We start from the raw sequence: 25,054 nt of genomic DNA, 5'->3' as shown, positions 1-25,054 counted from the left end.
CACTGAGGAAAAAGACATTGATATGCCTGGGACAGCTGAACTGCAAGGAGTCCAGTGTGAATAAAACAGAATGAAAGGTAGAGTGGGATGGAAAGTTCATACAGACCAAGCAAAGACCTTGGCTTTTTCTACACAAAGAAGGCAAGCCCTTGGGAGGTTTTAAACAGAGGATTTACATGACCCTAACATGTTTCACAAAATCCCTTCGGCTGCTAAATGATACAAGGGGAGACAGACACACAGAGGAACACTTCAGTGGTGCAGGTAAGAGATGAGTGGTTTAGTCTAGGATAGCAGCAGAGGAACAAGAAAGAAAAGGAGTCATCATTTACTTCCCCCAAACAAAACTGCATTCATTCTTTCATTTTTAAAATGCATTTTCACTTTTAAACTGACATATTATTTATAACATATTTTAAATTGACATTATATATAACATGATATTTTCTAAAGTATTTGGGGATTCATAGAACTTATTTCTTCTCCTCACATATATAACCACCAGAAAGGAGTACAACAGACTTTCAAAGAACCCTGCTGTTTACAACTTGAGATTGGAAAGACGAAAAGGACAAACAATGCATGAGTCATACCAAAAATTAGTTATATATTTAAAAGAATTTACCTTTTGGAGTCAGAGGAACACTTATGGATAAAATTATATAATGTCTGGATTTGCTTTAAAGTCATTCAGAGAGTAAAGATAGTGGAATAAATCAAAATTAGTCATGTGATGATAATTATGGAAGCTGGGTAAGGCTAAATGGAGGTTCATTATACTCTTTTCTGTACTTTTGCATGTGCTTGAAATTTTCTAGAACTCAAGGTTTAGGGAAAGAAATGCAATTTGTACCAAATATAGTACCTTTCTATGAGAATTAATTGTTTATCCAGGTGCCAGTGGCTCAGATCTGTAAACTTAGCTACTGGAGGATTATGATTTAAGCCAGTTTGGATAGAGAAGTCTGTAAGACTCCATCTCCAAATAACCAGCAGAAGTAGTAGAGCACTAGTTGTGAAGAAAGAAGAAAGCTGAATGAGAGAAACAGATCCTGCATTCAAAAGGAGTGGTAAGGGGGAGGGGAGAAAGGGAATACAGTAAGAGGAGAGAGGGGAGAAAGGAAGGGAGGGAAGAAGGGTAGGAAAAGAAGAAGGGAGGGAAAGAAAAAGGGAAGAAAGAAGAATTAACTGTACACACCTGGTTTTGTTCCTAACTTTTGCAAATATAAGGAAATAGCTAAATGAAAGCTGCTATGCATATTATCCCACTTTTCCTAATTTTCTGAGAGTGCTTCACTTACAGATGAAATGTGGACTTAATTACTATTAATTGACATTTAATCTAAAATATGGATAATCTAGTAATCTTAAAGAGATTTCAAAAAGTTTTAGGGATTTTTTTAGATTACAATTTTCTGCATAAGCTAACACTGAGTAAACTAGACTATATATTACAAATTTGGAAATAATCTGGCTGTATAGTTTAGCCCATCTATGGTATAGTCAATTGCAAATACTTGGGGGGAAAAAAGCTGTACTGAACATGTAAAGTCTATTTTTTTTTTTTTTTACTATTTTTTTTGTTTGAGATAGGATCTTGCTATGTTGCTTAGGCTGGCCTGGAACTTGAAATTCTTCTGCCTCAGCCTCCTGAGTGCTCAGAATTTTTTCTTGGCTTTATTTCATAACCAGTACAGCATGACAACTATTCACACAGTGTTTATAATTACATATTTTAAACAATTTGGAGGTACATTCATGAGATGCAAATACTACCTATTTTATACAAACGACTTGAGCATCTGCATATTTTGTTCTGGGGTTGAGGGAAGGGCAGTGTCCAGAAATGAAGTGCCCATCACTATCAAGAAATAACTGTACCACGTACAAGATAAAGAAAGAAAATTTAAAACTTGGACTATACACATTTTAAGCAAGCCAATCAACATCAAAATTCCTTCAAGCTGCCTTCTAACACTCAGTTTCCTCACAGTCATTTCCAGGTGGTAAGAGTAACAGAAATTCAATGTCTACCACATTCACAATACTGGAAAAAAGCTCACTGAGTCTATGGTACCTACCTATACAGAAGAACTGAATGCAAATACGTATTTGTAACTTCTGTGTGTATATGTGTGTCAGTCCTACAGTCTTGAACTCAGGGCCTAGGCACTGTCCCTGAGCTGTTTTACTCAAGGTTAACATTCTACCACTACAGCCACCACTCCATTTCTGGCTTTTTGGCAGCTAATTGGAGATAAGAGTCTCATGAGCTTTCCAACCTGAGCTGGTTTTGAACTGCTGTCCTCAGATCTCAGCCTCCTGAGTAGCTAGGATTACAGGCACAAGCCATGGGAGCCTGACAATATTATCCATTTATTATACTACAATTTATAATAAGGAAAATTTGAGGTAAATAATCAAAATAAAGAATATTTGTAAATACAATATAGTATATATATAAATTGAAATATTACATAGCTTAGTTTTACTATTTTGAAGAAAAATACATTTCTGGCTTTTAAAAACTAAGTTAATAATTATTACATTATTTGCAATGACCAGACAACTTTGGTCATTTGGGCAGTATTAATTTAGACTATGGTAATTATATTTAACCTCTGGAATAGGCAAATTCATGGTTTGGCTATGTCAGGCAAAAAAGTCTAAGAGAGATCCTTTCTCAACCAATCAATACCTTGTGTAGTATGCATGGCTGTCATCCTAACTATTTGAGGAAGCTTACAATAGGCAGATGGCAGTCCAGGCACATGCCCAGGCTTCCTATCAAGAGCCTATCTCAAAATTAACCAGTGAAACCAGGTGCCAGGGGCTCATGACCATAATTCAAAGTCTGGAACCAGACTGGACAGAAAAAGTTCACCCCCAAAATAACCTGCAAAAAACTGGGCTGGAGGTATGGCTTTAGTAATGACGCACAAGCCACACCCTAAGTTCAAGCCTTGGTCCTACCAAAATAAATAAAACCAGTGTAGAAAATGAGCTGGATAGCTGATGCCAGTGACTCATGCTTTTAATCTTAGCTACTCAGGAGGACGAGATCGAAGAACCAAGGTTCAAAACCAACCAAGGCAAGATAGTCTATGAGACTCTTATCTCTAATATAGCACCAAAAAAGCCAGGTACTCAGGGATAGCACCTAGGCCTTGAGACTAAACCCCAGGACTGGCACACCCACACAAAAAAGAGCTGGAGGCACAACTCAGTGGTAGAGTGCCTTCCTAGCAAGTATAAGACCCTAAGTTTCCATACTAGCACTGCCAAAAAAAAAAAAAAGAGAGAAAGAGATTAAAGAAAAAGTAAACAAGTATTAATTCAATAATACTTTATTTAACCCAATATATTTGCTTATTTATATAACTCATAATTTCAAAATCTTTTGTATACTTAACACTTCTGATAGATTGCAACTCAGAGTAGGCACATTTCAAGTCTTCAGTAGTCATCTGAAGATACCATCTTGCACAGTATAGTTTTAGAAAATATTTAATGACAATAAAGGCAACCACAAAGCTCTGTAGGATCTAGTCACTACTTTAGTGCTGCTTGGAATACCTGAGATTTCGCTAATGCTTTACTCTCTAATCAATTTTTAATGAAATATTTAATAATATATATCTGAACCAGACATGATTCATGCCAGGAATCCTAGCACTCAGGAGAGAAGGGGCTACACAGTTAAGACCCTGAGTCAAATACAAAACAAATACTATAAGCCTTCATACAGAAATAAAAAATTGCACATTCAAAGATACGTTACTAACACACAGAGAAAGTATCAATAAAGGTCAGTGCTTCCTTTCGTGTTCCCTCACCTGAGAGACAAAGGAATAAGTAATTCCAAACTAATGCTGAATTAAATCTAATTCTCATTCATTTATTCACCAATATTTGGTGGGTATCTACAATAGGCCAGCAGTGTCCTGAATATAAAGGCATCAGAGACAGTAAGATATGGTCCTTATCCTAAGATATTTACAGTCTATCAAGTATGATATCTAGACTTAGATAATGTAGTATACTGTATAAGAACACAATTTCACTTTTAACATCATACAATAGCACCAATCAGAGCATAGCAGGAACTACAGATGTAAGTCATACACATAATTTAAAATTTTCTAGTAACTGAATTTTTTTAATTGTGAAAATACCGTACAGAGGGGTTACAATTACATGGGCAAGGTAATGAGTACATTTCTTATCAAGCATTGTTGCCTCCTCCTTTGTTTCCCCTTCCCATCCCTTCCCATCATCTTCCCCCCCCACCCCCACACCAAAGTTGTAAAGTTCGTTTTTTGACATAACGTCTTGTACATCTCATTGTTGCACTGGGTCCACCTTCCCCTCCACAAATTATACCTATATCAACTACAGTGAAAACAGGGGAATAACTGCATTTTTAATTAAAAGACACAGTTACATTACCTGACTTATGAAACAATAACCCCTCAGCACAACACCCTAATAATAACAATAAGATTATATTTAAAAAAAAAACTGAAAACTGAGATATTTTTCACATTTTTTAAACTGTTTTTTTACATTTAAGACTATCTCAACATGAACTAGCCACATTTCAAGTGTATTGGAAGGCACTGTTATGCAAGATAAAACTATTTTTTTAGTCTACTATTTAATCAAATGAAAAACTGATGCTAATTATTGGAAAGAATTTAGCAATTACAGGTATAGGAAAAAGCAAGAGAGCAGAAGGATGCTTGAATTAGGCTAAAGGAAAAGTGAAAGGGCAAATATTTTAATGCTAACAGATGGAAAGTGTAGAGAAGGAACAAAGGAACTGCTGCTGGGAGGTGGTGGCTCATCCATATAATCCTAGCTACTTAGGAGGCTGAAATCTGAGGATCACTGTTACAAGAACTTCCAGACACAAAAGTCCTAAAGACTTATCTCCATGCTTGCTTCAGCAGCACATATACTAAAACTGGAAGGATAGAGAGAAGATTAGCATGGCCCCTGTGCAAGGATGACATGCAAATTCATGAAGTGTTCCATATTTTTAACCCAAAGAAACATAGACTCCATGGTTTCCCTCATTTGTAATAATTAGTATATGTCTACAATAGTCCTAGCAGATGAGCAGAATAGCTTCAACAGCTATGTACATATGACCATATAAGATGATGTTAATAAGCTAAATGAACTCATAACATGGAAACAAGAGGTTTTTCTTTATTGTTGTTGTTTTCAATGTACTACGTGATTTCTTTTTTTTCCTTTTATGTTTTCTTTTTCCCCTATGATCTATCCCCTGTTGCCAATGTATTTGATTTTGGTACCCTGTGAATTGTATCTACATTTATCTGAATTAGGGAAGGGAAAGAGAACAACAAAATGGTGAGACAAAAGACAAAGGGTGAGCCAATGTAACAACGATACTCACAAGACAGTATGTTGGAAACGAACTGTATAACTTGGGGAAGGGATGGGGGGAAGTGGGAGAAAAATGAGAGGGGGGGTAACAAATTCAACAAGAAATGTACTCACTATTTTCCATATGTAACTGTAACTCCTCTATACATCACCTTGACAATAAAATTTAAAAAAGGAAGGTGGCTCAGTGATAGAGTGCTTGCATGCATGAGGACCTGGGTTCCATTCCTCAGCACCACATAAGCAGAAAAAAAAAAAAGCCGGAAATGGTGCTGTGGCTCAAGTGGTAGAGCGCTAGCCTTGAGCTGAAGAGTTAAGGGACAGTGCCCAGGCCCAGAGTTCAGGCCCCATGACCGATAAAAAAATAAGTACATAAAAGAAAAGAAAAAAAGGAAAAGAAAAAAAAAAGACATCTCCAATTAACCAGCAAAAAGACGGAAGTAAAAAAAAAAAAAAAAAGATGGAAGTAGAGCTGTGGCTCAAATGGTACACCATGAGCCTTGACCAAATACACTAAAGGAAAGTGCCCATGCCCAGCACCAGTACTGACAAAAGTAGTAAATTTAATAATAATAATAATAATAATAATAATAATAATAATAGCACAGCTAAATGATTGGCTTGGAAAAGAGGATTGAATTTTGTTTTGGGACTGGTAGATGGAACGAAATAATTGGGTACAGAAAAAAGCAACTGCACTAAGCATGAGAGACACTCATGAACAGAGTTGAGGAAGAATAATCAGAAGTTTGCCATTTCTCTCTGAATCAGAAAATAATCTTATCAACCTGTTTCCAATCACCAATACAAACATAAAGGGATATTTGTGAACAATTTAAGCCTCACACACACACACACACACACACACACACACACACATACCTGACTGCTAAGATTACAAGAATGATGGATACCCAAGTAAAGTAATAGTTATTTGTTAGGTTGTGCACATGTATAACTACTCATTTTTCTGGTTTTCTTCTGGACTAGTCAGTCTTGAATTATGTCACTGTATCTCTACACATAAAAATATTACTATGGATTCAATGTTTGTTTTCTCACCTAGTCATCATTTATTCAATAAACATACTCAGTGCCTACTCTGAGAATATATGGTACTGAAAACAGAGCTGCATAAGGTCCTCACTGACTCCCATGTGTATCCTCAGTATTCAACATTTTATTCCACCTACACACAGTTAGTGCTAGGAAAACACAATATTACACTGTCCTGTAAAGAAATAATACATGTCATCTAAAATATATGTTGACACTTAAGTCTGAATAAATCAGTGCTGTCCAAAAGTTTTTCATACTGAAAATATTCTGAGCTATATAGTAGTCAAGAGGTACATGAAGGAAATTTTTATTTTAATGGCCACATATGGTAAACAAGTATCATACAGGTCTAAATATCAGAATACAACAGGTAGCTAATGGCACTGCCACTATTAAAATCAAGGTGCTGTTAATAAGCTAGTATAATATGTTGCTGAAAGTGAGTACCCTGGGAATAAAAACTGTTAGAAAGATACTCTAGTTTTCAGTGTAAAATAACATGTACATTCTGAGCCAAAAAGAGAACAGGGAAAGAAGGATAGTTCAGTTTTTCACTTTATTTTCCTAAGGAAAAAACATCAATTATTTTTGTCAACTTTTTACTTTTCTTATATCAGACAGGTCAAATACTTGGTATATATAGGAATCGAATACTTTTGAAATTAGAACTAACTAGAGCATAATTGTTTCTATAATAAAATGATGGAGAAAATGGAGGGGGTAACACTGTTAGAAAATAAATGTACTCAGTACCTTACTTATGCAACTGTAATCCCTCTGTATATCACCTCTACAATAAAATAAATTTTTAAAAAATGATACTTTATTAATGGTATAAACATAAGTAGTTAGAAATCAAGATTCAAATAATGAAGAGAGTACTTGTAACAACTTAACTCTTGCAATTTTTCCAAATGTTTCATTTATCTGATTTTAAAATAAACCTAATTTGACCTGATTAAAATACTGTATATTCCACTAGTATGTGAACCTCCTCTTAAACAATTAGCATATACTTTAAAAAAAAGGGCTGGGAAGTTGGCTCAGTGGTAGAGCATTTGCCTTGCATGCCTGAGGCCCTGGGTTCGATTCCTCAGCACCACATAATCAAAAAGAAAAAAGCCGGAAGTGGCGCTGTGGCTCAAGTGGTAGAGCGCTAGCCTTGAGCTGAAGAGCTGAGGGACAGCGCCCAGGCCCAGAGTTCAAGCCCCACAACCGGACCCAAAAAAAAAAACAAAAAAAAAAAACGTTGAGTGCTTGGTGGGTTCACACTTCTAATTCTAGCTACTCAGAAAGCATGACACCTGAAGAATCTTAGTTCAGAGTTATCTCATAGAAAAGTGCATAAGACTCCATTTCAATTAACCAGAAAAATGTTAGGCTAGAAGCATGGCTCAAGTGGCAGAGCACTAGTCATAAACAAGAAAGCTGATCAAGAGTTCCAGGCTCCCAATTTAAGTCTTGGCACACATGCATGCACACACACACATACACGTACACAAGAATGGAAAAGAAGTGTGTGTGTAGAGGGGTACCACTGGGAGGAGGAATGGAGAGTAAAGGAAGATGAAAAAGGGTAAAATGGTAAAATACTTTATGTACATATGTAAAAACTGAACAACGACACTTGTGGAGACTGGTTTGGGAAGGAAGATGAGAGAGTTGTGGAATGACTGAGTTAGATCAAGGTACACTTATGCTTATGTGGATATGTCAAAATGAAACCCCCTTATACAATTGACTAATACTAATAAAAAGGTAGGAAAATAAAAATAAAATAAGCCCAATGCTAAAACACATGGTGACTCAACCAACTGAGTAAATGTTAGTATACCCTAACTTTTGAAATGAATAATTCCTGTTATAGCCACTACCATAGCTATTTATGACTGGATGGTAAAATATACTTTCACTACTCTGTCCTTAATGTATAATTTAAGTGACTACACAAACTTAAGTAGAGATACAAAGTCCTACATTAGCACAGGTCTGATTACATACTTAGAAGATCTGATAACTTAAAAGTAAAACCAGTGAGGTGAGCAAATGTCAGAGATAGCACATTTTATGCATAGTAACTTGTTCAATTTAACCATTCCAGTAAGACTGCTTTGTAAATTAACTACACAACTTCGAGTCCTTCATTTCTTCTGGAGTCATCTTCTCTAACATTTCCAGATTAGTAACACCAAATAATAGTGTCTCAATCTACTAAGAAAAGTTTTTAAAGAACCACTTTAGAATGTTCTTCCTGCCATACAGAACAACATCAAGTAAATATTAAATCAAGCCTTCTATATATACATTGCAGTCTTGGTAATCAAAGCAGATCAGATCTGTAATAATTAACTCCCAGAGTCAAATGATTGCCACAGCTCACTGCAACAAAGCCAAAGCACTACAGTATGGTATAATGACATCATTAGCTTGGTTTCCTAATAAAAGCATATTACCTGAATTTACGGTTACTAAAAATAGTCAACATTTGTCTATGAGAGTAGCAGGCGGCTCTAGTTTTTTTAGAATGATTTTTTTAGAATGATGCCTATGGCAAACTGATTTCTTAGCCTTGACATGAAAATGCTGTTCTACTGGGGGTGGGGAGGGGGAGAGATCAATGTTTTAATCCTGAAAATTAGGTTCTGCTTCACCGAGATTTACCACTGTCTTCAGAACTAGTACAGTAGAAGCATGTAATTAATGTGATTGGAAACCAACAGTAACAGACCTCATACATGTAAGGTTTAGAGATCCTTCACCCAGAAGTAATTTCTGTCCTAATTGTCACCGTTTCCTTGGTACTGCACTTTCTGGGTTTGCAGTTGCCAGGAGGCAGACAAGATTTTTCTCTCTGAATTAAATCTGGAAAAGGTGATTTTTTTTATACGCCTTACATCACCCTTTCCTAAGATTGTCTCCGTTCCCTCCTCCCCCCTCCCCCCACCGCCCCAGTCCAGATTTCCTAGTAATATAGAAAAGTTAGCCACGGCTTTCAAAACTCTCTGGTTTGAACCGCCGAACTGGGAGGAGAAAGTGTGGTGCAAGTTCATTCACAAGTGTTCTTGGGATAGGGGTGGTGAGGACGAGCAGGAAGAAAAAAAGTGTAATCCTTCCTGACCTGTGCCTGTCCCAGTCCTCTCGAACCCTGCCTCGGAGCTGGAACGACCTCTCCTTCGCCAAGGCTGTGAATGGAAGAGGTACCCCAGTTCTCCCACACCACACTGAGCTGCGTCCCTCTTGGCCCGAGACGGCGACCAGAGAGGGCCGAGACCAGCCCTCGACCTCCACACCCGCCGGGTCCCAAACTGCCCCAGGCAGGAAGCCCCAGCCGTCCCCAGCTCCCCAGGACCCGCTGGGGCGCAGCTCCACGGCGCGCTCCGGACGCTGCTTCCGACCGGGCGGCGGCCGCTCAGGAGGAAGCGCCCGGCGAGCACCTGCAGGAAGCGGCCGCGCGGCGCCCACCTCAGAGGCCCGGGCTGGCGGGAGACCTGGGCTCCGGGCTCCGGAGCTGCGCGGGGCTTCTGCGGCTCGGGACTCAGGGCCCCGCGCTCGCCTCCGCCGCGGCCTAGCCCGGCGGCCCGCCACCGGGGGGAGAGGGGAGTCTTACCAGCTGCTGCCGGACCCAGCGCCACATTCCCCCGACGTCGCGGTGGCGGCCCCGCGGGGGGCCGAGGGGCTGCAGGGTGGGGGGGAGAGGTCGAAGAGCCGCAGGGGGAGCGGGCAAGCCCCTCGGGCAGAAGTTCCGCTCTCCGCCACCGCCACCTCACGCCCCGCACCCGGTCCACATCGCGCCGCGCCCGCCCCGAAGTCCTACAGGCGCGGCCCGGGCGCCGTCCCCGCCCGGAGGAGCTGAGTCGGAGGCCCCGCCGCAGCCACCTTCATTACTGACCGTTGTCACCCGAAAGCACCCCCGCCACCCACCCCGCCCCGCCCCTCCCGGGCCCAGCCTGCTTCGCCCCGCCCCTGCGCTCTGGGCAGCCCCGGACGTGACGAAAAGAGGTGCGCCGACCGGCCGAGGGGGACCGGAGCGCCCCGCAGCCGCGCGTCCCCCGGGTCTGGAGCGGGAGTAGGGCCCCTGACGGCCCCAGAGAAGCCCGAGGGGGGCGGGGGCGGGGGCGGGGGGCGGGGCGAGCAGCACAGGACGTGGTGAGCGCGAAGGGCTGCGGTCGGAGCGGGGCGAGGGGCGGGGTTGAGAGCCGCTGAGAAGACCGAGGAGGCGGGGGATGCATATGGAGAGCAGGGGGCGGGGCGAACCTCGGGGGCGGGGCGAGGCTCGGGGGCGGAGCGAACCTCGGGGGGCGGAGCGAACCTCGGGGTTCGCATTGAGCGCGTAGGGCCGCTCGCGAGGGCCGGGCGGCCCGTGAGGGGTGGAACGGAAAGGCAGGGCGGGACGTCCCACGGCGCCCTCCCACAGGGGGTGGGCGGGGGGGGGGGGGAGCTATCACGTGACGTCAGGGCTGGAGTCGACCGCCTGGGCGGACTCAACTCTGCACCACTTGTTGCTCTGCGCCCCCACCATTCCCACGCAGTCGCAGGTAGGGTCGTGTGGCTGAGGGTTAGTCACCGTTACTCTGTTTTGCTTCTGTTAAATTGTCAGAGACAGCCGGGCGTCCGTGGCTTCTCCCTGTAATCCTAGCTACTGCAGAGGCTGAGATCTGAGGATCGTGGTTCAAAGCCAGCTCCGGTAGGACTCATCTCCAGTAAACCACCAGAAAACCGGAAGTGGCGCTGTGGCTCAAGTGGTAGCGCGCTGGCCTTGAGCTGAAGAGCTGAGGGACAGCGCCCAGGCCCAGAGTTCAAGCCCCACGACCGACAAAAAAAAAAAAAAAGAAAGGTCAGACTTCATTTTAACACCCTTAGTGATGGAGATGGGTTTAGTGATTTGAAGAGGAGTGGATTTCCCCGTGCTTCTGAGAGGATAGGAAAAATAATCTGACTTGTTCTAAATTGGACAGTTGAGGAAGGAGGGGGAATAAATACTTCAAATGAAAGCGAGTACTTTTTGGCTCTGAAGCTCTGCGTGTATTCAAAAGCAGCTTCGTGTACATTTTATACATCAGTATTGTGTGCTGTTTTTGCATAATTAAAGCACACGTCACTGGCAGCTGTTTGTGCTTTGAAAAATAAGCAAAAACAAATCTAAATTAGCATGACTAGGCAGACGTTACATATGTATATTTAGTCTTTTGGTAAGAATTCTTTTTTATGTAATGCTTATCCAGTACCACAAATAGAACCTTTAAGAGTTTACAAAAGTAGCAATAATATTATAAAAATCATCCAAATTAAAAATATAAATATTTAAAGAAAAATTATAATTGTGCTTTTCTTCTGACTGAAATTTACCTTATAAGTCCCAAATGAAGTTTCAGATACTTATTTTTATAGTGAAAAAGCATTACTCTCATTCCTAGAACACTCTATCCCAAGACTAATATCAAGTTCTTAGAGCTGCCGGACATCAGTGGCTCACACCTGTAATCCTAGCTACTCAGGAGGCTGGGATCTGAGGATCATGGTTCAAAGCCAGCCCCAGCAGGAAAGTCTGTGAGACTCTTATCTCCAATAAACCACTAGAAAACCAGGAGTGGCTCTGTGCCTCAAGCAGTAGAGCATTCACCTTGAGCTGAAGAGCACAGGGACAGCAGCCAAGCCCAGAGTTCAAGCCCCGTGACCGACCCAAAAAAAAAAAAAAAGTTCTTAGAGCTAGAGCATGCTCTAATTTAACCTTCATTAATTTAGGTATTATTCCAATTGTGTGGATGCAGAAATAGACTTAGATTCTGGGGTGTCAAGCAATAGAGAACATGCTTTTAGAAACACATAGGCATGCATAAAAGCCCAGCAATTACAGAGGCAGAGATATGAAAGACAGATTCAAGGACAGCTCCTGCAAAGAAAGTAAGTGAGACTGGATCTCCAGCCACAAAGGAGACATAAGGAGGATCACAGTTCCAGGCCCCACAAACAAACATAAAACTATTATATTCTTCTGTAAATATTTGATTACAAATTATGCCTGAAAAGTTTTATTTATACACCGCTAAAGTTTGTTCCTAACATAGGAAACAACAATCTAGAGAACACTGTAAACTTTGAAAAGTAGAAGTAGGTGGCAAAGAGCAGTTGATTCTGAGTGTTACATTGCAGTGTGCAGTGTGGTAGAAAGTCATCTCACAACTATGTAAAGATTATAGTTGAAGCTCAAACTGACAGAGACAGAATAAAGTGGTAAGCAGGATTTTGTTCTAAACATTTTTTTTTTCAGGAGCAAGATTATATATCTCCTGGTAACAGGACCAGCCAGGCGGTAGCTACTAAGGAGGCTAAGCTCTGAGGATCACCATTTAAAGCCACCTTGAGCAAGTCTGTGAAACCTTTATCTCCAATTAACCACCAAAATGCCAGAAGTGGAGCTGTGGTACAAGTGATAGAGCACTAGCCTTGAGTGAAAAAGCTTAGGCATAACACCCAGACCCTAAATTCAAGCCTCAGTACTGCCACAACACACACACACACACACACACACACACACACACACACACACACACACGGCATAACACCCAGACCCTAAATTCAAGCCTCAGTACTGCCACAACACACACACACACACACACACACACACACACACACACACACACACACACACACACACACACACACACACACACACACACACACACACACACACACACACACACACACACACACACACACACACACACCAGGAACTTACGTTTGAAGACTGTTCTTAATAGTTACAACTCTTTAGTGGTGGTGAAGTCCATTAAGTGTGACATGATAGTTGTTTTTTTAAAAAACAATAGAAAACATTGCAGAATGTAAGTGATGATGTATTTTGTGAAATTTTGATTCCAGTTTTGTGTGTATGTGTATTGCTACACAAATATATACGCATACCTGGTCACAAGATAAAAGAAATTTCTTCCTGTTGGTTGTGCAAAGGTTGAAAAATACTGGGATGGGCAAACACAAGACTTGAGAAAGCAGGCACCACTTCTAAAAGAAACAAGCACCAAACAAAAACTCTGGAGTCAGCAGTAAATTCATTCATTCAACAAGTATGTCTTAAATATTTTGAGCATCAAATGTAAGCCTAAAATTGTCTAAAGCTACGAGGGGACACCAATGTGACTTTAAAGTGGGCCCCTTGGCTCTAGCTAGAGTTGATAATCTACATGGAAAGAGACTTTGTAGAAGGGAATTGGTAACAACTAAGACTGTGTGGGATTAAGTTCTAAAGAGTTATACTTACAGCAGTCACTAATTTCATAAAATTGTGGACAATCACAATTAGGAAAGGCTTCAGAAAAGAAAGAACTAAGTCTTGTATTTACTTGTTTTATTTTTATGGTGCTGGAGTTAAAAAACCATGTCTCTCCTGCCACTGAATTCCAATCCCTGTTTCCAGAGCTGAATTTAAACTGAATTTAAAATGAAGGGAGACCATGGTATAACCTCTGTTTTCACTGTCTTTGATTCTAGTGCTCTGCATCTTTTATATACATTTTTCTAATTTGGAGAGGGGAAGAGAAAAAAACAAAATGCTTAAGTAGGGATACAAGTTGACCCATTGTAACAATGAGATGTACAAGAGACTGTTGAAAACGAACTTTAAAACTTTAGGCACGGGGTAGGGGAAAGGGTTAAGGGAAGGTATGGTAGGGGAAAAACAAAGGAGGGGGTAACACTGCTCGACAGGAAATGTACTTATTACCTTACTCATGTAACTGTAACCCCTCTGTACAGTATCTTTACAATAAAAATATATATTAAAAAAAGAAAAAAGAAAAGATAGGGGAGAACAATGGTAAGATACAACATAGATGAAGATACATAGTATTTATAAACAGATTTGTTGAATTGAAGCCCCTTTATACAGCTACTTAAAGATAAAATTTAAATTTAAATAAAATAAAATCAAATGAGGGGAGAAAACATGTTTTCTGGCCAGAAAAATTGTAGGAACAAATGCTTTAATGAGGTAAGCTACAGGTATTTGGAATAATGTAACTACTTTGAAATAATAAAAAGTGCAGCTGGTTATGTAAGGAGAGGTATAATAGTATGAGGAAAGTTTCTGACTAATCCCAAGAGCTTAAAAAACGGTCCTGGGGCTTGAACTCAGGCCTCAGTGTTATCCCTGAGCCTTTTTGTGCTCAAGGCTAGTGCTCTACCACTTTGAGTCACAGCTCCACTTCTGGTTTTTGAGAGCTTAACTGGAGATAAGAGTCTCATGGGGACTTTTCTGCCCGGGCTGGCTTTGAACCACAATCTTCAGATCTCAGCCTCTTGAGTAGCTAGGATTACAGGCGTGAGCTACTGCACCCAGCTTGCTGGATATTTTTGAGATCGAATCTCATGAACTTTTTGGGGGGGTTGGAGGGGAAGTGAAGGAGGGTTGGCTGGCCTCCAACCTTGATCCTTCCATTCTCAGCCTCCCAAGTAGCTAGAATATCAGTGTGAACCAACAGTGGCCAACCTGGAATTTTCTCTGAGGAAATGGTAGAGTTTTCATCAGTGCTGGTCCTCAGACATTGTGTGTGATAGATTGGAGAAAAAAGATAGGACAGATAGGAAACTATGCTAAATTGAAGCATTGAGATAAAAAAAAAAACAAAAAACGTTGAACTGGCAAATGGCCAAAAGTGAAGCATTTTATAGAAAAGTGTGCTACAGTGTCAAGGAAACTTGAAATTTAGGCCATTCTAAGTGAGGTGACAGATACTCCCAAGACAGGAAGTTTGCCAGCATCACAGCCACTGAGCATGATAATAAAACTCTTTGTTAATTATACTTGTAAGATGTGTTTATTCTCAGAGTTTTGTCTTCTTTGGGTTCCTCTTTTTTTTTTTTCCTTTTTTTTTTTCTCAACTGCAACTCCAGATCACACAGACAGCCAAAGTTCAAGAACAGTGGGAGAAATGGCCTGAACACACCCTTACAGGTTTTACTGTGATAACCCTTTTATTTTTCACCACTGAGAATGCTGTTCACTGGTCACACTGCACACCTGCAGAAATTACGTAGTACCAGATGTCACTAATAAGATGTTCTCTTGAGCAACTAGTTACTTTTACAATTGTGTGAGTATTCTGACTTGTGTAATTGAGTATACTTCCTGTGGTGGTTGTACTTATTGAAAAATTTAGAAGCTTACTTACAGCAAGTTTTCAGACCTTACAGTATATATTTTATGTTACTTTTAGCCCAATTTGTTATTTTGTCGACTCTTACTTGCCCTTTGCTTGATTATTCCCCTTCTTGATATATTGTACCATATATATTATAAATAACTTTCAATCTTTTTGAAAAGAAGGGATAAAGGAAAACATAAGTCATAACTATATGTGATATGTGATTACAAATCATAAAGTTAAGAATTGACAAATGCTGGGTTGGAAGAAGCTTCCATCTGAGAAGCAGGAAGAACATGGCTACATATTCAAGGGGGTAGAGTGAATATCTGGTTTTGGTAGTGCTTATAGCTTATGTTCAGCAGAACTTGGGGGCAGCATGGTAATGACTATGAAGGGACCCTAGAGAGCAGGATCAAGTGTCCTGGACAGAGTCCCAGGTGCTCTGAATGATTAGCAGAAAGCATGTAGCTTTCTTAGTGCTCAGGGAGGCAAGAACACAAGATCTGAAATAGACTAAGGATAGTGGCTTGGGAGGAATTGTTTGAGCTTGGAGGAGATGGTGTACTGGGGCAGAAAGAGAATGCAACCAGGAGAAGAAGTCACACTTCTCAAGGACTCAGGGGATCCAAAGTTGTGGACAGAAGGTTGTTGAGATCTGGTGATGGGGAGTAGAAATCCTAGTTTTGTTACAGGGTCTGGCACATAGTATATGTTTGAAGCTTTGTGGCGAGGCTGGTAGTATATACCTGTAGTCCTACAACTTGGGAGGATAAGGCAGGAGGACTGAGAGTTTGAGGCTGGCCTGGACTACAGTCTTGAGGCCATAGGTTATGTAGGACGTAGTGAGACCTATCTCAAAAAAGCAGAAAAACAAAATAAGGAAAACCTTTGTTGTATAAGTAGGGTTAGACAAACTGACCTCTTTTATGCTATTGTGATGGCCTGCCTGTGGTTATGTCCTGCTGGGCTCTCACAGCAGGACTGCTTTTCCTTGAGGTGGAAGAGTGTGCCTTTGAAATAACTACCTAAAGAGAAGAAAGGGAGCCTTGTGCTACCACTGTGATTTCAGCTAACATTGGGTCATTTCTCACATTGCCGGTGCCCTCTCTCTGTCTGGAAATCTTTCTCCTACTCTCTACCACTTTCTTACTCAGGAAATTCTTCATCATCGACGTCTTAGCTTTAAATTTACCCCCTTCAACGAAGGTCAGGACTCCTTATAGAGCATTATGACATACATAACCCCAGAGTACTTCAGAGTCTGGTGGCTGCCACCCCCAACCTAAGTAAAAAAGAAAATAAAGTATGAAGCCAACTTTTATTTTTGAAACAACATACAACAAAATATACACATATGACTTCCCTCTATATCTGCCATAGTGCTGTCTTAAGCTCTTTGTTTTTTGGTTGTTTTTGTTTTTTTATTGTTTCCTTTTCTGAACCTTCTTTACTGGTGCCCCAGGCAGGTGCTGAGTCTGCCAGCCACATCATCCTGCAATTTCCCCATTAAGCATTCCCACAGTGCCCTGCACCCAAGAGCAGTACGTATTGAGTTACAGGTAGCTGGGAGCAAGATCTCAGGTCTACTGTAGACTCCAGAATAGGAATGTAGATAATCACCACATACCGTACATTTCAAAAAGCTAAAACAAGGATTTTGAAAGTTTTCACAATAAATAAATCATAGACCTGTAAGGCAAGACACACGTTTTACTGGACTTAAACTTTAAATGGTACCCCATTAAAACGTATAATTTGTGTGTTTTTTGCATCAGTTGGCAATCAACTAATAATAAATTTATGAACCAAGGTCAAGACACTGCCTCAGAATTAAGATTATCAGCAATATAATTTTATGTTTACCACTTTGAATAAGTATAACAAGTGGAAGCATTCAAAAAGTTATAAAATAAAACAAATGGAAATATTTTGAAAAGTATTCCTATCTGTATAGGAACGTATATGTTCACAGAGTAAAGAAAGTCTAAAGATAAAGTTTAAACATTTTTCTGTCATCTCTAGCTTAAAGCCTACTTGCTCTCAGTTGTTCATCTAAGATGTGGTAACTTCTTGGGTGGGGCAATACTTCCTGCTAATCTGCAAGCACACACACAATGACATTGCATGCAAAAACATCCTGTCTGCAAAAAAGGGAGGCTGCACATCTTCTGTACACACAGCAAGAGAGATTTGTGTGCTTGTGTCAAGAGGAGAAGATATTGGGAAGTGATATGTGCATCATTTATTACTTGGTTTGCTTGATTGTTATTCAGAGTTATTAATAGGAGTGCAAGTATAGGCTCAACCCCTTGAGGTAGTTGTTAGCTTTACACAAAGGAATATCTCGTGCCATGATCAGAGATTATACTTCCAGTCCTGAAATGTGACGAGAGAGCAGGCAACTCGGTGGAATCACTGGCAAGACTAGACATATAATGACCTTTGTTGTAAATGAAGGAGAGGAGCTTGCTGTTAGATATCCATTGTAACTTTGTATGTCACTGGAAAAACGGAGGAAGAACCTTCCATCATCGTAGAGATATAAAGCAACTTTTCTAACTTCCATACATATGTACATGTTTTCCTCTGAGTTGTTTAACTATTTTTTATCTATATACTTGTGCAGGAAGATGTAAAGTCCATTTCTTCTTGAATAATACAATAAAATATGTACAAATGCCAACTAATAGGCTTTGGTTCTACTGAGTAATTAATGACAAATTCATTGCATGTGAGGCTGCATTATAAGTCCAAATGACATTTTGTTTTTTCTTTGAGTTGTTTTGATATGTCAGACAAGTACTTTACTTTTCTCCTGAGTTAATTAATTAAATAGCATATTGTAAAGATGCTAGTTTTTATGTTGCTCCCACATTTTTATTTTTAGATCCATCTAAAATTTTTCAAATTGCTGTTTAAATTTTGATAAAATACTTCGTCTATAGCTCCAATATTGTCCCTACTTACTTCCCTAAAATGAGAATATTGCTGACTCAAATATACCCTATGGTCCTTAGCATCCCGGTGGCTGTGCTGACTCACCAGAAATAACCTCTGATTTCAGCCAGTTGGACATATCAGAGCCTCAGAATCTTGACAGTTCTTAGTGGGTCTTCTTCTATAATGTATAGATGGAATGTGTCTCTGGTTGAAACCTGGCAGTCTCCTCTTATTGGCTCTTTCTTCTTCTTCTTGCTTTTTCCTAGACACTGAGTTTCCAACTTCATCCTACCTCCTGAGTCAAAATCCAGGGAAATGTACTACTGAATCCAATCTGTAAATAACACAAAGAACTTGCCTTCTTCAGAGTAGAGAATTTAACCTACTCTTCTACTATTGATCACCTATCTAAGCATAAATCAAATACAACAATATTAATTTTTTGTTAATATTATTTTATTTAACATAATTGTTTAATGAATAACCTAGTTTTTTATCCTTTATATCAGAGGTAGCCAAATACAATTTCTCTCTCTCTCCTTCTCCTTCTCTCTCTGTCTCTCTGTCTCTCTGTCTCTGTCTGTCTGTCTCTCTCTTTATCTATCTCTGTCTCTGTCTCTGTCTCTGTCTCTCTCTCTCTCTCTCTCTCTGTCTCCCTCTCCTCTCCTCTCCTTTTTTGGCCAGTACTGGAGCTTGAACTCAGGGCCTGAGCACTGTCCTTTTTCATATAAGGCTGGTGCTCTTACAGCTTGAGCCACAGCTCTACTTTTGGCTTTTTGCTGGTTAATTGAAGTTAAGAGTCTCATGGATTTTCTTCCTGGCTAGCTTCAAATGGAGATGTTAAGATCTCAGCTTCCTGAGTAGTGAGGATTACAGGTATCAGCCACCAGTGTCAGCTATTCCACCTGCTCTTTAACTCCTCTTTTCTCATCTGGCTCAAATTTCTATTGTGAATTTCTGTTAAAAATCAACATTAACCAGGTGTCAGTGGCTCACGCCTGTAATTCTAGCTACCCAGGAGGCTCAGATCTGAGGATCGTGGTTCAAAGCCAGCCTGGGCAAGGAAACTCCGTGAGATTCTTATCTCCAGTTAGCCACCAGAAAACCAGAAGTGGCGATGTAGCTCAAGTGGTAGAGCATTTGCCTTGAGCTGAAGAGCCCAGGCCCAGAGTTGAAGTCCCATGATCGACCTCCCTCCCCCAAATATATATAAATCAAAATTCCCTCTCAACATTAGAGGGAGAATTAAAATATGCTCAATTATATCAGGCTACTTTGAAATGCTGTTGTTGAACTGGGGCTCAATGATCTCATTATTAAACACTATGCATTCCTGTAATGAATATAGAAGGTATCTTTATAATGAATTCACTTATTAACAAATGAGAAGATCTCAGAGAAAATAATTAGAGAATAAAAGGCATCCCTCATGAATGTACAGTGTTGGAAATTGCAAAGTTTCTGTTACTTTTTATTTCTCTCACACAAATTGTCAGTAGATCTTTAATCTTGTGCCCTTACCTGTTTTACTATCTTTATCACCAGGTTTTAACTTTCCTCCCTTGCAAGCAGTTGTCTTTATTTCATCATTCAACAGACTGAGCCCTCTGCAAGCTGTGAATCAACAGAAGCCAGAAAATTACATATGCACAATGCATGTTTAGTAACAGTGTACAATCTGATTACTATAAGTACAATTTTGTTTCCAAAAACCAAATGTCTGTTCAAACAATGTTTATGTGGATAGTAGCCTTGTTCTCTCAGGCTTACTTGAGTGGAAAAAATTCTCTTGGAGGTTATAATAGAACTTGTATAATGTTGATTAGTTGGTAATACAAATTAGCACTGAATTTTCCATCAAATTCTGGAGAAATATATTTGGATCAGAAAGTAAAAGCCTTGGTTTTGGTTTTATGCTTCCTGGTTTTGTGGTTGATACACGCAGACTTTACTTCCCATATCTGAAATAAAATCCTTGAGAAGAAAATACTATTTATTTTCATTGTCAATAAGTTCAATAGAATTTTATTTCCTCTCAACCACATTTTCCAAACCACTATTCTGCTAAGTGTTCCCTGGGGACAATCAGGTCACAGTAAAATGACAAAGCAATTTGGCAATTAATTGATTTAAACTGAGTGCCAAGAAATAATCGAGACTCAAAACCTACAGCCTAAAAATCCATTAAATTATATACTTTAGTGAATATTTACATTAAAAATAAGCAGATTAGCCAGGCACTGGTGGCTCATACTTGTAATCCTAGCTACTCAGGAGGCTAAGATCTGAGGATTGCCATTTGAAGCCATCCTAGGCAGGAAAGTCTGCAAGACTCTTTTTTTTTTTGTCCATTGTGGGGCTTGAACCCTGGGCCTGGGCACTGTCCCTGAGCTCTTCAGTTCAAGGCAAATGCTCTACTCGGTGAGACTCTTATCTCCAATTAACTACCAAAAAAAAAGTGGAGCTATGGTTCAAGTGGTAGAGTGGTAGCCTTCAGCACAAAAGCTCAGGGACACAGCCTAGGCCCTGAGTTTAGGCCACAGACTGGGCACAACGGCAATCACAAAAAGTGAGCAGATGACTTAAAAATAGGCAATCACAAAAAATGAGCAGATGACTTAAAAATAGCCATTTCACTTTGGTTACACACTGATAATGTAAGGAAGTACTGTGTAGTATTAGAAAGTTTTCAAAGTATTCTCAAGACTTGAGCTGATATTTATCATAAAGAAAGCCATTATCTGCTTGCATATTCAGCTGAAGTTTTGCTCAGTACATTTCCAGAAATGAACCAATGAATTTTAAGAATTATGATTTATGGGCTGGGAAGGTGGCTCAGTGGTAGAGCGCTTGCCTTGCATGCATGGCGCCCTGGGTTCGATTCCTCAGCACCACATAAGCAGAAAAAAAACAAAAAAACGGAAGTGGCGCTGTGGCTCAAGTGGTAGAACACTAGCCTTGAGCTGAAGAGCTGAGGGACAGCACCCAGGCCCAGAGTTCAGGCCCACAACCGGACCCCTCCCCCCAAAAAATTATGATTTAAGTTGTTTTGAGGATGCTAAAGTCAATTTTATCATTTTTGTCAAATTTCTTCATATTGTGCCTCCTTTGGTCTTCTGTCAGTTTGTCAGATAAAATTATGAATTTAATTTTCTTTTGTACCGTATGATAAATTAGATGCTTATATTATATTATTTTATAGTAGTTATTCCTGATTTTTCTTAAAATTATTTACTGGTTTTCCTTACTATTTCACGTGATGTCATGTAACCACACAATATAACTACAACAATCATTTAGTAATGAGAAGATTTTTTTTTTTTTTTGGGTCCGGTCATGGGGCCTGAACTCTGGGCCTGGGTGCTGTCCCTCAGCTCTTCAGCTCAAGACTAGCACTGCACCACTTGAGCAACAGCGCCACTTCTGGCTTTTTTCTTTTTGCTTATGTGGTGCTGAGGAGTCGAACCCAGGGCCTCAGGCATGCAAGGTAAGCACTCTACCACTGAGCCACCTTCCCAGCCCATAATGAAAAGATCTTGAAGTATGTATTTTCTTGGCTGAGATTGGTCTGTTAACATTCCTGCAGTCTTTTTAGCTATACTCCAGACATTAAGCAACACAGCAACATCTATAGAACCATTCATGAAAATGCCTACCATTTATTGAACACTAGGAGCTAAGTCTTCAATTAAATATGTACTACACTTTTTTTTCTTCATCCTCTTTGTAATTTTGAGGATAGCACTATTTTATCCCTATCATGATGATGTCATCATCACATTATTGATATAATTTATTGAATTTAGTATGAATTGAGCACTTCAAATATGTCATTTCATCCTCTTAACTCTCAATTTTAGGTACAATTTCATCAATGATATGCTTCAAATAGTAGCTAAAATATTGAAGTCTTTCCATAGTTGTCCATGAAGATCTGCTGACCTGAAGATACCAAGTGCCTTTTCTACCCTGTTTTTGCCTTTATGGGGCTCTTCTCCTGAGGATCCATCAACCTTGTTGTCTTCAAATTCAGAAACTAAAGAGTTAACCCCGGGCCCTGCTGGGGCTCCCGGAATCCTTTTTCAAATGACAAGAATCCATTCTGTTTGGTTGGTGCCCAAACTGTATGAGTTGTTAGATATAGGGATATAGGTATTCTTATTTCTGTTTTGTTGATGGGGAAACTTACATAAGTGCATAACAGTTAAGCAGCTTATCCAAGATCATCCACATAAAAAGAAGGAAAGTCAGGATTCTTCTCAAGAACAAATCCTTGTTCTTAATGAGTATGATGTACTACTACAAATTACAGCCAACTAGTCATTGATGCTGACTTCTCAGACCCAATGAGAATAGCTGCACTGTATCTATTTATATAGAATTTTTTAATTTTTTAGTGATTTTTTTAATACTCAAAGCTGTGAGAATATTTTTTCTTAATTGTTTCCCAGGCATAATAATGACCATATGAGTAGTAGGTTGATGATGGGTATTTCTTCTCATTCTTCTACTAACATCCTGTAGTCACAAATTTAGCTCATGTTGTATTTGTAGTAATCTCTCCATAGATAGAAATACTTGCCTTATTCATTGAGTTGTAATTGTGTCCTCATATCAGCCACCATGGAATTCTGCCCAACCATTAAACACACCAAGAATACTAAGTTACAGCAGCAACTTTTAAAGTATACTTCTGAATTATGTTTAATTTTATTTTGTTTTCATGTCCAAAAATTTGAACATCAAAGGCTACAAACCTTTGGCCTTAACTTTTGCTTCTCTACTTCTGTCTCAACTAGCATGCCTTTCCATTCCTGATGAAAAGCAAGCCTGCTATGTAGTGTCCATAACATCCAAAACATTTATATAATTTAATTTAATTTTTTTTTGGTCAGTTGTGGGGCTTGAACTCTAGACTTGGGCGCTGTCCCTCAGCTTTTCAGCTCAAGGCAAGCACTCTACCCCTTGAACCATAGCGCCACTTCCGGTTTTCTGGAGTTAAGAGTCTCAAGGATGCTCCTGCCTGAGCTAGCTTTGAAATATGATCTTCAGATCTCAGCCTCCTGAGTAGCTAGGATTATAGGCATGAGCCTGGCTTATAACTCAATTTTTTTTTTTTTTTTTTTTTTTTTTTGTCTGTGGGGCTTGAACTCTGGGCTTGGGCGCTGTCCCTCAGCTCTTCAGCTCAAGGCTAGCACTCTACTGCTTGAGCCACAGCGCCACTTCCGGTTTTCTAGTGGTAATAGTTTGCCAGGGTAACCAGCTATGTGATTAGAAGTTGGAAATTATAGACCCACCCTGGGCTAGGGGAGGTAAGAGGGACAGATGGTTGAGTTGATAACCCAATAGTAGTGATTTAATTATACATACTTAATGAGGCTTCTGTAAGAAAATTCAAAAGGTAGCCAGCTGTGAGATCTGGAGAATTTTGATTTAGTTGGGGGTAGAAAAGTTCTTAAGACCCCATCTCAACCAATAGCTAGACACAGTTGCTCATAGCTGTTGTCCCAAGCTTTGTGGGAGACTAAGATCAAGAAGTTCTAGTTAGGACCAGGCATAAAAGTTCATCAGATCAACCTCTCCTGGAGGAAAGCTGGATGGAGTGGTGTGCACTTATGATCCCAGTGACAGTGGGAAGCTTAAAAGAAGGTGGATCTCACTTCCCTAGGTGTGAAGAGAGATCCTATCTCAAAAATAAACAACCAAAGCAGGACTGGAGACATGATTTGTAAAGCACCTACCTAGCAAGTGTGAGGCCTTGTGCTCAAACTCCATTACTTCCTCACCTCAAAAAAAAAAAAAAAAATGGAGCTGTTGTTCCTGGAAGGCAATTTGCCTGGAGAGGGCCTGAGAGCTCTTTACCCTTAGTCCTTTCTCCTGTGCGTCTCTTTCCTCTGGCGGTTTGTCTGTATCTTTTTAGACTAGACCAATAACTGCAAGAGTTTCTCTGAATTCTAGTGAATTGAACCTGTGCAAAATTGGGGGTTTTACACCTGGAGGTTTGAAGTATGGGCAGCTGGAGTCTGAGGTGTTGGACGGATGTGTAAGACTGAGCTCTTGACCTGTGGAATATCTGATGTTATCTTATGGTACATGATAATAAAATTGAGTTGAACTAGAGGACACCCATCTGTTTGTCTGATAGAGAATACCCATTGCAGAAGTGCTTTGTGTGGGGTCTGGACTGGCACATTTTGAGGATCACAGAAGTGTTCTGTGATAGGAAAACATCATAGGATAAACTAGCTTTGTTCTTTTCTGTATCTGTCGACTTGCTGGCTCACTCAAGGCTAGGGTGTCTGAGGCTTTTGGGGCCAGCTGAAAAGTAGGCCTACAGTAGCACCAAGCAACCTGACCCCAAAGCAACAACAGATAAAATACCTGCCATTTCTCCTGGGCCCCAGCAACACCTGAACCCCAGGAGTTGTGATCACACTGCTGTGGATTTAATCCTGGGATTTTCAGTAGCATTTAAGAAT

General features: G+C 40.1%; 1 protein-coding gene and 1 non-coding gene across 7 annotated transcripts in view; one reads left to right on the top strand and one right to left on the bottom strand.

Moving 5' to 3' along the window:
* Positions 1-10,364, bottom strand: part of Atp11b (ATPase phospholipid transporting 11B (putative)) — a 121,504-nt gene extending 111,140 nt beyond the window's left edge. For all 6 annotated transcript variants that reach the window (XM_070029657.1, XM_070029660.1, XM_070029658.1 and 3 more), the window contains exon 1: positions 10,082-10,364. In XM_070029657.1, coding sequence (XP_069885758.1) covers positions 10,082-10,108 — 27 coding nt within the window. In that variant the 5' untranslated portion in view covers positions 10,109-10,364. The remainder of the gene's footprint in view (positions 1-10,081) is intronic.
* Positions 4,941-5,043, top strand: LOC138832759 (U6 spliceosomal RNA). Its single transcript, XR_011373687.1, has one exon. It is a non-coding gene; the product is annotated as a U6 spliceosomal RNA (small nuclear RNA).
* Positions 10,365-25,054: the final 14,690 nt, after the last annotated feature.

This window comes from Dipodomys merriami, unplaced genomic scaffold, assembly GCF_024711535.1.
Source record: "Dipodomys merriami isolate MVZ:Mamm:240054 unplaced genomic scaffold, mDipMer1.0.p SCAF_2, whole genome shotgun sequence".
Lineage (NCBI taxonomy): Eukaryota > Metazoa > Chordata > Mammalia > Rodentia > Heteromyidae > Dipodomys > Dipodomys merriami.
This window is presented reverse-complemented; position numbering and strand designations above follow the sequence as displayed.